At 44.4% G+C, this 13905-nt stretch overlaps 1 protein-coding gene across 1 annotated transcript; it reads right to left on the minus strand.

Moving 5' to 3' along the window:
• Positions 1–4309: 4309 nt before the first annotated feature.
• Positions 4310–5269, minus strand: LOC142068928 (olfactory receptor 14A16-like). Its single transcript, XM_075119043.1, has one exon. The coding sequence runs from the start codon at positions 5267–5269 to the stop codon at positions 4310–4312; it is 960 nt and encodes a 319-aa protein (XP_074975144.1).
• Positions 5270–13905: the final 8636 nt, after the last annotated feature.

Below are 13905 nucleotides of genomic sequence, written 5' to 3' on the forward strand. Positions count from 1 at the left end.
AGGAGGCAACGGACACCGTGCTTCCTGGTCAGGGCGGGAAAAGGGCCTCGATTGCTAGTGATGGCAGCGGAGGCAGTGGGTGGGCGAGATGAGGAGGCGGCAGGTGAGGGGGGGCCTGTCGCCACCCGGGCATACGTCCTGGGGGCCGGGGGAGGGATGGTCGCAGAGCTGGTGGAGGGAACAGCTGGGAGGGGTGCCGCGATCGATGACGAGGCCACTGTGGTGGGGGCGGCCTCTGCCACGGAGGGTCCAGCGGCATTAGCGGGGCCCTTCCCTTTTGGCCCGCTTCGATTTTTCCGTCTAACCGGGGGGGGGTTCCTAAAATCTAATGGGGCAGAAACCAGAGCAGCAGTAGTAAGCGCCCCGGTGCCTCCTACTGCCGATGCCCCAGCGGGGGCGGTGGCAGGGGTTCTAACAATGGAGGCGGTGGGGAAATCTTGAGGGGTGGGCAGGAGGGTAGATGGGGAGGGGGCAACCAATTTCGGTGGGGGGGCCTTGCGTCCCTCCTTCTCTGCCATTGTAAGCAGGGAGAGACAGGGAGACACTGGGAGGGGGAGGGGGGGCAAAAATCGGGGTCCGGTAGTAGGGGTAGGCTATGGGGTAAACAATCCGGGGGGGGGGGTGGAGGGAGGACAACCCACCACAAGTGTCCAAAGAGTCTCGCTTGGCTGGTTATTATGCCGGTCCAAAAGGCAAAGTCCAAAGCAAACAGCTGGATCCGAAGGCAGATGGCAGATTGCCAGCAGGGACGAAGCAGCGGGGGCCGTGATAGTCGTAGTAGTGGTGGGGGGGTTGGGGGCACCGATGGATCTGGGGGTAGCTCCCTGCTACACCCTGTGCCGCCACAGACGCAGCTGAAATGCAGTCAACTCCCCCCCCCCCGAGGGTAGAATTCAAAAGAAATCCCTCAGTCTTACGGCCTCTCTCCACGGTGATTTATAGCTGCCCGGGCGAAATTCTCCGGCCTCTGGCGTCTGCTACAGCTGTTGGCTCTGTCCCAAGGCTCTCGGAAAAAGTCCAGGCAAAAAACAAAACAGCTGGGTCTGGGGGGGTCCACTCCCCTCTCCGGACAGCAGGTCGGCAGTCCTCCCCCCCTCCTCCGGGGGTTTCAAATTAGCAAAGAGCAAAGTCCAAAAGCAGGCATCGGAGGGGGGGGTGCTGGCAACCGGCCAGCACACTGACGCAGCTCAGAAAAACGGGAAAAAACGAAACCAAAAAAACAAAGCGTCCGGCCCAAACGCGGGGGGGGAAACTAAGCAAAAGAAAAAGTGTGAAAAATCCGGGCCGGGGGGCTTTAGGAAAGAAAGGAAAGCAGATAGCTCAGGAGCGAGTGAAGAACGATTCCGTCTCCTTAACAGGGAAGGTTCCAGAACAATCAGGAACCTTCTGGAGACAATTAAGACAGACAGGCTGATTGGCTGCAGGTGTTCTAATCAAGAAGCTGCTAGAATCAATTAAGGCAGGCTAATCAGGGCATCTGGGTTTAAAAAGGAGCTCACTTCAGTTTGTGGTGCACGTGTAAGGAGCTGGGAGCAAGAGGCGCTAGGAGTGAGAATGTGGACTGTGGGAGGACTGAGGAATACAAGCATTATCAGACACCAGGAGGAAGGTCCTGTGGTGAGGATAAAGAAGGTGTTGGGAGGAGGCCATGGGGAAGTAGCCCAGGGAGTTGTAGCTGTCGCACAGCTGTTCCAGGAGGCACTCTAGACAGCTGCATTCCACAGGGCCCTGGAGTGGAGGGCGAGCCCGGGTTCCCCCCAAACCTCCCAACTCCTGGTCAGACACAGGAGGAGTTGACCTGGACTGTGGGTTCACGAAAACAGCCAAACTGAGGGCTGCCGTGAAGCTCAAAGGCAAACAAATCCGCCAATAAGTGCAAGACCCACCAAGGTAGAGGAGAAATTTTGTCACACTAGCTAGCTAGCTCATGTAATTCACAATCAAATAGAAATCTATCATTATCACTAAATGAAGTTGTGGGTTAGGACAAGGAATGGTCCTGTCTGTCTGTCTCTCTAGCTAATCACATACTCTGCTTTTGTCTGTCATATATGAAGTGTACACAACCATGCACAAAAGATGATATTCTAATACTACTAACAAGCCAACTTCTGAGATCCTTTCTCAGCTTGGGTGTGAGTACATCTACACGGAAAGGTATATGGAACACCAGATCAGTGCACGTGATGGCACTTGTCCACTTACACCAGGGCTAGAACAAAATGATCCCAGACAAGAAGACAAGAAGACCCCAGACACCAGTGTTCATGTCACTTATTTTAAAACAGTCTTTCCACCATAGCAAGAATGACACTGTTTTTACATCCCCACAACAGAACGGATGTGGAAAAATTGGAGAGAATCCAGTGGAGAGCAACGAAAATGATTAGTGGGCTGGGGCACATGACTTATGAGGAGAGACTGAGGGAACTGGGGTTATTTAGTCTGCAGAAGAGAAGAGAGAGGGGGAATTTGATAGCAGCCTTCAACGACCTGAAGGGGGGTTCCAAAGAGGATGGAGCTAGGCTGTTCTCAGTGGTGGCAAATGACAGAACAAGGAGCAGTGGTCTCAAGATACAGTGGGGGAGGTCTAGGTGGGATATTGGGAAACACTATTTCACTAGGAGGGTTACCTAGGGAGGTGGTGGAATCTCCATCCTTAGAGGTTTTTAAGGCCTGGCTTGACAAAGCCTTGACTGGCGTGATTTAGTCGGCATTGGTCCTGCTTTGAGCAGGAGATTGGACTAGATGACCTCCTGAGGTCTCTTCCAACCCTAATATTCTATGATGCTATACTCATTTAGGTTAAAATAATAAAAAGATGCCTTACATATTGTCAAGGTTCCTTCCCCACTCTGAACTCTAGGGTACAGATGTGGGGACCTGCATGAAAGACCCCCTAAGCTTATTCTTACCAGCTTAGGTTAAAAACTTCCTCATGGTACAAACTTTGCCTTGTCCTTGAACCCTATGCTGCCACCACCAAGCGTATTACACAAAGAACTGAGAAAGAGCCCACTTGGAGACGTCTTCCCCCAAAATATCCCCCCAAGACCTACACCCCCTTTCCTGGGAAAGGCTTGATCAAAATCCTCACCAATTTGTTCAGGTGAACACAGACCCAAACCCTTGGATCTTAAGAACAAAGAAAAAGCAATCAGGTTCTTAAAAGAAGAATTTTAATGAAAGAAAAGGTAAAAGAATGACCTCTCTAAAAATCAGGATGGTAAATACCTTACAGGGTAATCAGATTCAAAACATAGAGCATCCCTCTAGGCAAAACCTTAAGTTACAAAAAGACACAAAACCAGGAATATACATTCCATTCAGCACAGCTATTTTACCAGCCATTAAACAAAAGAAATCTAATGCATTTCTAGCTAGATTACTTACTAACTTTTTACAGGAGTTCTGAGCTGCATTCCTGATCTGTTCCTGGCAAAAGCATCACACAGACAGACATACCCTTTGTTCCCCCCCGCCCCCCCAGCTTTGAAAGTATCTTGTCTCCTCATTTATCATTTTGGTCAGGTGCCAGCGAGGTTATCTTAGCTTCTTAACCCTTTACAGGTGAAAGGGTTTTGCCTCTGGCCAGGAGGGATTTTATAGCACTGTGGAGAGAAAGGTGGTTACCCTTTCCTTTATATTTATGACACATATCTTTAATAATACAATAATATCCCAACAATCTACACATAATCATGTCAGTAGGAACTAAGCCATGCATAATCCTCTTTTGCACTCTTTTGTCATCGTGGGGAGCAAACCTTCAGTTTGCTCAGGAAACCCCATCAAAGAGATGACATATGGATACTCCCAAGAAGGGACAAATATTGAAAATCCCATCTCACCAAACACTCACCATCTTCTCAGGCCTTTCCACTGCCAAAACCTCCTAAAACAAACAAACAAACCAAACCACCAATCAACCAGTTAAGCAAAAATCAGCTAAAAATCTGACAAACAAACAAACAAAAACCACAAAGAACAAATGCATCGATACCTCCATCTGAGTTTTTATCCCAAAATATAAGAAGAGCAAAAGACCTCACCAGGGACTCTGCTATGGCTACTGATTTTATAGGCAAGGGTCTCAGGTAGTATGGTGATCGGTAGCAGTATATGATATATTCCAATCTTATTTACATTGGTGTAAACCTATAGAAACTCCTTTTTTTCCTGAGTCATGTTTGTCTGTATCTTTACTAGTGCAAATACCTAATTCCGCATAAACAGAGTGCACAGTATTTTCTTATGAAGGCAATAATGTCATCAGATTTTATTTATAAAGAAATACAGAATGAAATTGCTACTGAAGGAGACATATGGACATTTTGTTCTTAGTGAATAACTTCCAACCTATCTGTTTACTCAGTGCACCTTTGATCTCTTTGCTTCTCATGCTGTAGATGATCGGATTCATCATCGGTGGCAACACAGAATAGAGAACAGCCACTATGAGATTCAGACCTGAGGTTGAGCTGGAGGTGGGTTTCAGGTAGGCAAAGGTTGCAGTACTAAAGAACAAGGACACCACGGTGAGGTGAGGGAGGCAGGTGGAGAAGGCTTTATGCTCACCCTGCTTAGAGGGGATTCTCAGCACTGCTTTGAAGATCTGAACATATGACACAATGATGAAAAGAAAGCAGCTTAAGCCTAAGAATGAACTAAAGATGAGAAACCCAACTTCAATGAGGTACAAGTCAGAGCAGGCGAGATTGAGGAGCTGGGGGATTTCACAGAAGAACTGATCCACCACGTTGCCTCCACAGAAGGAGATTTCAAAGGTGATCCCAGTGTGCAGTGCAGAGTAGAGAATTCCAGTGATCCAGGCACTGGCTGCCATTTGAACACATGCTGTCCTGTTCACCACTGTCTCATAGTGCAGTGGTTGGCAGATGGCGACGTATCGGTCGTACGCCATGATGGTCAGTAAGGCAAAATCTGCGGAAGCGAAGAAGAAGATGAGAAAGACTTGGGCAACACATCCAGAATAAGAAATCAATCTGGTGTTCGTGAGGGAATTGGCCATGGATTTGGGGATGGTGACAGAGATGGAGCCGAGGTCTAGGATGGACAGATTCATCAGGAAGAAGTACATGGGGGTGTGAAGGTGGCGGTCAAGGGCTATGGCTGTGATGATGAGAAGGTTCCCCAACAGGGATATCAGGTAAAGCAGTAGAAACACCACAAAGTGTAAAATCTGCAGCTCCCGAATGTCAGAGAATCCCAGGAGAAGGAACTCGGTCACGGCACTTTGGTTGGACATTTTCTTCTGCAGTACACTGTGCGATGTCTGTGGAGGGAATGAGAAAGACAATGGTCAGGATTAGAGCGACAGAGGGAATGGCCCTGATTCCCCTTTCCCTAATATCTCATTCTATGAATGTCAAAAGTGCACAGATCTCATCACTTACAATGAGTAGGTGTTGTTAGTGCTCCTCGCCTCTGACAATCAATGAGTCACGTTACCACACCAGTGTAAATTAGGTCAGCTCCTTTAAAGTCAATGGAGCTTCGTCACTTTATCTCATCTGAGGATTTGGCCCAAGGTGTGGCTTGATAAAATGCAATATGAAGGATGGAACAAAGCACACTCCAAACCCAACAATTCTCACAACTTGGGTATGAAACTGATCAACTAAAATTCTAACACAGCCTGATTCTCACTTTGCAGGGCAATATGACGTTGACTCACCCAGCATCGTAAATAGCAGCTCATCTGTAATTTTTCCACCCCAAACTCTGTGCATAGAGGCTGGTTGGAAATTTTTCAGCTGTGTTCTTTTCAATGGAGATTGGTTTTTAAGCTAAATAACAACACATCTCAGAATCTGTCTGCTTTTCTCAAACATTTTGGGATTGTTTTATAAAAAAAAAATGAAAACTTTAAAAACCAAACTATATTGGTTTTGGAATAAAAAAAAATCAGTTTTCAGCAGAAAGTTTTCATTTGCCAAAAACTGGGGAGGGGGAGGGGGGAGCGGGGAATGGATTTAGGGTGTTCAGTGAAAAGTAAAAATTTTCCTGATGGGAGGAAAAATTCCAGTCAGCAGTAGGTATTTGATTAAACTGATGGGAAAGGTCTTAACCAGTTCATACAGTAATTCATATTTATCATCTTAATTCTTTCCTGTATGTTGATCCCCCAACACATTTAATTGAAATAGCAAACTTCCTGTGCTAGCCTTTGTGGATTTTTCCCAATGGAAGACACATTCAGTCATCCAGCACTAGGATTTTTTGGTCACTATCTATCTATATAGCAGAATCTAGAAGCTAATGGCACAGGTATCTGAGAATCCTTTCAGCCTCATTCTGCGATTGAACTAGGCTCAAACCGATTGCTCTCTGCAGACGAGCTGTGAGTAGCTGGCGTTGAGCTGCACTGACATTAAAGGACTGATGCTGCGGGAAGGTGATTTATCCACGTCTATTTCCTGAGGGCTAGCAAGACTCATGCCCTGGAGCCCTGCACAGCTCAGAAGCAGAGATTCAGAGGCAAGGGCACAGAAACAAAGGTGTTAATGCCAAAAGGGCCATTCAGACCCTCTAGTCTGACCCCAGCATAACACAGGGAGTACAATCGCCACCATGGTTCCCTGATTCCAGCCAAGCTTCTGTGGGCCACGATTAAAAGATAAAAAGAAAAGGAGGACTTGTGGCACCTTAGAGACTAACCAATTTATTTGAGCATAAGCTTTCGTGAGCTACAACTCACTTCATCGGATCTGTAGCTCACGAAAGCTTATGCTCAAATAAATTGGTTAGTCTCTAAGGTGTCACAAGTCCTCCTTTTCTTTTTCTGAAACCTGTGATTAAAAGATAGCACCTAACCTGCTCAGATGCTATTGTAAATCCCCAAAGGCGCCTTTCTCCTTCTTTAGGTGCTTAAACCCTTTGTAATCCTGGGCCTGTGTCTATCTTGTTAACTTCCAAGGAAATCCTGGAAATATGGGTTCTAGTCCCATTTACCTCCTGTATGTCCTTTGGCAACATTGAGATAGACTGGCTTTAACTGGTGGTTCAACTCTGAGTCTAAAGGTGCTAGTGTGCATAACATATCAACTGTGGCTATCAGCTCTGCTGCTTATTCAATTTTGACCTTCCAGTAATTATCCCTTTGACACAGAAACAAACCCAGTTTCAAGAGAAAAAATGGTTTTGAAATTATGCTATTATTGAACAGTATTAGTGTTCCCCTCCCTTGTTTAAAGCTCCATTCCAAATTAGAGATGTTTGGAAATTTAGATATTTTTTGTAGTAGTAGGAAAATGAGTTTTTTGTAGGAAAACAAGTTTTTGAACTAAACAAAAATGTTCAGGGAAAGTATCTCCTTTACTCAGATATTTTGTTTTGTTTCTTTTGAAATCTGCAAATCCCAATATTCTTTGGTTTGCAATGTGCAATTTCCAGTTTACAGTAGTTTTTAGCTGAAAAGAAATTAGTTGTTGGTTGCTAAACCCTGCAAACATTTCTGATTTCTGATGCAAAGTCACTGTCCACCTTCTTTTTCTCTGACTGGATCTAGATGTCTGACTAGACTGAGAGTTAATTCCTTAAAGAGTTCAAATTCTAACTTATATTTCGGTTCTTACATTCTGCTGAAAAGAAATCTGACAGGCTCTAGCTGTTTGATAATAAAAGTCTTTAAAAGTTCCAATTACAATTCATATCTCTATTATTAAATTTGTCTGTATATTAATACCTTCATGTGTAGAATTGAAAGCAAAAAGGTAGTCTGTTGGTCTTTGTGGATTTTTTCCCAACATGCGATGCTTTTGATCCTCCAGCACCAGGATTCTTTGGTCATCTCTCTCTCATGCCCCCATCACTGTATTATCGAGCAGCAATTTCCATGTCCCTTTGCTGGATTTCCTGAGTCTCTCTGCAGTTCCTAGTAGACAGGGATCCACTCCACAGAGGGGTGCTCCCTGCTCCCCTCCTTGGACCAGCTTGGATGGGAGACGAAGGACTAAATGGGATCAGAGACTGAAAACTCCTCCCAGCTCTAGAGCTGATCCTTTCTTGTGCAGGGTTCAGATATTGTCACAGCCCAGGATGTCCCTACTCTGGGCTAAATAGTTGAATCCGGTCTCCAAGGCTTTACGCCCAGCTCTGATCTCACCTCTGGAGCAAACCACCCTGACAACCTGCCCAACGCTAACCCCACAGAGGGAGAACAGTACCCGCCCTTTATCTCACTTGATGGCAGCATCCCTGGAAGGACCCTTGGCTAAAAACAAGGCAGGGCAGAGGTCCAAAGCATGTTCCAAGGTGTTTGTAGAATGAATCATAGAATGAATGAATCATAGAATCTCAGGGTTGGAAGGGATAAAACAGCGATTTCTAACAGAGACACATGATCCATAATAGCGAAGAGCCTTGTTGCACCAGAATCTCAGCTGGCCTGGAATAGCCTGTTCCTTCATTAACATCACGTAATCACTTCTGGGGGAGCAGAGACTTTTTTTTCCTCCTGCATTGTATGAGCAGCTCTTGGGATGCCTCTGCTAGAGGAACCCACAGCTCAGGCTGCCTTGTCTGACTGAAGTCAGTCACCAAGAGGTACCCAGAGGTGAAGACTAAAAACTAAGGGCCAGGTCATGGGCTTGTGTAAATTGTTACACTTCCATTGAGTTCATGGTAGTTTGGCCTATTTACGCCAACTGGGAATCTGGGCCTTGGATTTCCGTTGAGCGATGTCAATTTACATCAGCTGGGGATCTAGCCCATTACACAGTTATAAATCCATATTTTTTGCCTGCCAATGTGATCCGAAGCTGATTCAAAAGTTCTGAACCCGTCTGCACTTTCTTAGCGCTTTGCCCCATGGGTTTAATTACAAGTGTAACTTTTATTGGTGGCGGAGAATGGTTCAGTCCCTCTAGGGATAGAACTTTGGAGGAATTCAGTGTTGCACAGTTTTCAAGTATCTCATTTTCAACTTCTGTTGGGATGAATGGCCCAAATCTTTCTTTCTTTCTTTCTTTCTTTCTTTCTTTCTTTCTTTCTTTCTTTCTTTCTTTCTTTCTTTCTTTCTTTCTCAGCCATTATATTAATTTTTCTCTTACTACAGACAGCACTAAACTAAAAAGCTCAATGGGCTGCAGATGCAACGCTGCAAGACTTTTAAAAAATATTGAATTCACATTGGTCGCCAGCAGGTGTAAATTGGCTGTAGCTCCTTTGGAGCCAATGGGCCCTGCTGCCTATTCTGCAGAGTGTTAATCGCCCACTTCATGTTAATTGCCCACTTCATTTTAAGTGGTCTCCTACAGTATGTGTGATCCCCTTATGCATAACAATCTGTCCCACCTTGTACTGATCATGGACACTATGGTTCTCTTCTCCAGACCAGAGGAAGAGCTCTGTGAAGCACAAAAGCTTGTCCCATCCACCAACAGAAGTTGGTCCAATAAAAAATGATACCTCACCTTCTTTGTCTCTCTCAAAATCTTGAAAAGTCTTGCAGGATGGGAAACCCATTTCCCACCCAGCTGCATTCTTCAGGTATTCTTCCCTGCTCTGTGCCTGGTTACCCTGTAGATCGAGATAACAATACAACTTAGCTGTAGATCTCAAAGTGATTTATCAAGCCGGGTCAGGATCATCATCCTCATTTTTCAGAGTGTACAGAGAGGGGAAGTAACTGGCTAGAGGTCACACAGCAGCTCTGAGGAATATAACCCGGGTGTCATGAGTCCCAGTCCCTTCGGGTATGTCTACACGGGGATAAAAGCCCTGTGGCACGGCTTCAGCAGGCCTGGGTCATCTGGCTCGGGGTTGCAGAGCTTGGACTGTGGGGCTAAAAATTGCTGTGTAGGGTCCTAGAGCTCGGGCTCCAGCCTGGGTCCGAATGTCTACACAGCAATATTTCAGCCCCGGAGCCCAAGCCCCATGAGCTCGAGTCGGCGGATCCAAGCCAGCCATGGGTTTATTAATCCCTGTGAAGGCATACCTGAGTAATGTCACTCCCTCTGGTCACGTAGCAATTGTGACACTGACAGGCCAGCTCAGGTCAGAGCAATAGGGCAATTCACTTGTGTGTTGTTAGGGCTTCCCCTACCCTCCCTTGGTTCTTGTCATGCAGACAGAAAGCAGGTAGCCAGTGTCCAAACTGCCGGCAATGCATAACCCCAGCTCTTTACACCAACAGAGCTTCCTCTCCCTCCTCCTTTGTAGTGGGCTTAATTATACCTGTAGTGTACGCCCCGGTACCCTGAACCCTGGTACCACCCTTGCAATTTATGGTCATATTCCGTTTTGCAGGGTCTTGAGTCTGGGGGCTTCGGTACCACCTCTTTTGTACCCCGTGGGAGGGGTAGGGAGTGAAATTATGCACCGGTCAGGGTTACCTTTTTCATTGGTTTTTAGTGTTCCTTATAGCTTCCCCCATCTCCCTGCCCCCCCCCCCCCCCAACTTGACCTTGTCTTGGGAGAGGAGTCAGGCAGCCGTCAATTGTACACTGTATATCAAACTCCCGCCATATACAGCAACACTGGAACCCTATTTCTCTTTGTATTGAAAAACCCCCATCTGTGGGCAGAAGCAACACACGGTGGTGTCCCCCCCACCCCTTGTTCACATATGTTGATAAGGGTATAAGACACAAACAATTCTATTTTAAAAACCTCAAAATTCAAGTGGGCAAACAAAACCCAAAATTCTATCTCAGGCAAATAAACAGGACTACATACTATATTACCATCACTAACGTATGACTATCAAAGAAATGTTAAGTGTACTAATTCACTCAAGTGTTAATTTAGTTAAAAGGAAATGGGAATGATATTGCCTTCACTTATCTGTAACCTGTTGAATGCTATCCCTTTACATTAGGTATATCCCTCTACTTAATTAACCCTAGATCAAAAGTGTGAATTTACGTGATGTGTGAACTTCATGAAAACTAAGGAAGGATTGTTGTCTGCTGTTACATTGCAATTTATATCGCATGTATCCCGGTAATTACGTTTGCCCATCAAATGCGATTGGAGCCTTGGAAATATAAGTGAAGAACATGCTACCTTCAAAGTACGGGTCATTGTGTTGGACAAAGGGAAATCCACAGACCCAGTCTGCGTTTAGTCATTAGAGGAAAAACCCATGCTGTGATGGAAACACTTGCCAGATTGCTTTCCGGGGAAGACAGCTGTGAGAATGGATCCAGGGAACGGTTCTGTCTCTCTGAGCTGTTTGGACACTTTCAGGGAACATTCCAGATGCAAGCAATGTGCCAGCAATGCCCCTCTGCCATGTACATTGGTCAAACTGGACAGTCTCTACGTAAAAGAATAAATGGACACAAATCAGATGTCAAGAATTATAACATTCATAAACCAGTCGGAGAACACTTCGATCTCTCTGGTCATGCGATTACAGACATGAAAGTCACTATATTAAAACAAAAAAACTTCAGAAACAGACTCCAATGAGAGACTGCCGAATTAGAATTAATTTGCAAACTGGATACAGTTAACTTAGGCCTGAATAGAGACTTAGAATGGATGGGTCATTACACAAAGTAAAACTATTTCCCCATGTTTGTTTATTTCTTCCCCCCCACCACCCCCACACTGTTCCTCAGTTGTTCCTGTTAACTACTTGAAATGGCTCACCTTGATTATCACTGCAAAAAGTTTCCCCCCTCCCTCCCCCCAACCCCGATCTCCTGCTGGTAATAGCTCATCTTAATTGATCACTCTCCTTACAGGTTTGGTTTTTTGGTTTAGTTTTTTTCTCATGTTCTCTGTGTGTATATATATGTCCTCACTGTGTTTTCCACTAAATGCATCCGATGAAGTGAGCTGTAGCTCACGAAAGTTTATGCTCAAATTAATTGGTTAGTTCTAAGGTGCCACCAGTACTCCTCTTCTTTTTGCGAATACAGACTAGCATGGCTGCTACTCTGAACCCTGAAAAGATGCAAGACAGAGATCCCCAAAGTTATCTTGGGTAACCCTGAGAGACTTATGGAAAACTAGCAGATACCACATCTCTGCTGTCACTTTGCACTGACAAACTTGGACTGTCCAAACCTGTTAATGTATTTTACCTGCTTTAAACTCTCAATAACTTTCATTTCTTTTCTTAGCTAATAAAACTTTAGTTAGTTTACTAGAGAAATTTGCTGCCAGCATTGCCTTTGCTGTGAGATCAAGAGGATCCATTGACCTGGGATAAGTGACTGACCCTTTGGGGTTGGGAGTAACCCAATAGAATGTGATTTTTTGTTTTAATAACCTTTTATCACAAAGTCCAGTTTATCTGGTTGGTAAGAGTGGCTGGAGATCCTAGGGGACTGTCTGTGACTCCATGGTAATACTAATATAGTGATCCAGGAGTTCACATTTATTACTGGCTTGGTGAAATCTAATTATTGAATATACCACCAGTTTGGGGTGTCTGCCCTGTGTTCTGATCGTCTGACCTGCGATTGGCACTCATGGTTGTGAGCCGTTCCAGACAGCATGACAGCAGTGACTGAGGAGGAATGGTCCAGGTGATCTGGACGCTAACATGGAACCTGAGAGACCCAGCTCAGCTACCTGCTTTGCCATGGGTTTCCTGTGTGATCTTGGGCACGTCATTCTGTCCGGACAACAGTTCCCATCTATAACATGGATATAATAGTACTGCCCTGCCTTGTAGGTTTGGGGGGAGGATAAATATATTAAAGAGTTAGTGGTTAAAACAGAGGTGGTTGGAAACTTTGTTTCCTCATGAAAATTTTGTGGTTTTTTTTGTTAAAGAAAATCCCCAACATTTCTCAAAACTGAACTTTTTTGTCTGAAAACTGTCAAAAAACATTAAATTAAATTAAATTAAATTAAATTAAATTAAATTAAATTAAATTAAAAATACAATTTTCAGGCAAATCTATTTGTTTTTCCAGTTTTCATTTCTTTAAATGAAAAACAGAAAATGTTCAAGGAAAGTGAAGACTTTTTGTGAAAATTTTGTTTGGTGAAACCTGCAATTTATACATTGGAAAACATCGTGATGGAATGCAGTCATGGCAGCCATATAGACACTTTAGATAGACAGAGCAGTGAATAATGGGACTTTTTTTCCTGATCATTGTCAAAGTCAGATTCAAGACTCAGAAGGTTTGTCAGACCACTCTGTTTATTAGCAAAGAGCTTTGCCAATGCACCCAGATATGTGTGCCTCTTGCAAAAGCTCAAGCTAACTTGTTTAAACAGATAAGCCAAAGCCAATTTAACATAAGAGACAAAAGGAAGCAGAAACTGACAAATATACATACCTATCTTATTTGCATACTAACGTTTACCAATCTCCTACCTCAGTAGGAGCTCTAAGTTAGTTTGAGGACCCATTGTCTCATACTCTTTAATGTTTCTCTTCCTGACAACTATATTTCAACAAACCCTTCAAGCAACATTTCTTTAATGAATTATAATTTCAATATAATTCATTCTACTTTCACATCATCTATAGAGTTGTATTATAACAGTTCTGTCCATTCAAAGCTATCATGAGGCTGATGTCATTCTCAGATTAAATTCATCCATGGGCACCATTTAATTTGATGCCTGAATGGGACCTGAGTTCTTCTGAGCTTGCCTCTGGGCATAAGAAATAAGTTACATTTCATGTTCAGCACTGGATGAGTTGATTTTTCACCTGCTGTGAAGCACCAAGTATTGGCTATTGCCCAGAGCCACCAAGTATGTCAGTGGCAAAACCAAAAACCAAGTCCCATGAGAGCTGGGTGCATAATACCTTGGAGGACCTGGGCCTAGAACAAGTTCTGAACTCCTATCTACTGCACTTGCTGAATCATATTAAAGAAGTTCTGTATTAAAATCACAAATGAGTTTGATTCCCCATAGTTTAAATTCCAGGGTATTAGTAATTAAGAAGTCTCTTGGTTTTTA

The sequence above is a fragment of the Caretta caretta genome, chromosome 14, assembly GCF_965140235.1.
Source record: "Caretta caretta isolate rCarCar2 chromosome 14, rCarCar1.hap1, whole genome shotgun sequence".
NCBI classification, from domain to species: Eukaryota; Metazoa; Chordata; order Testudines; family Cheloniidae; genus Caretta; species Caretta caretta.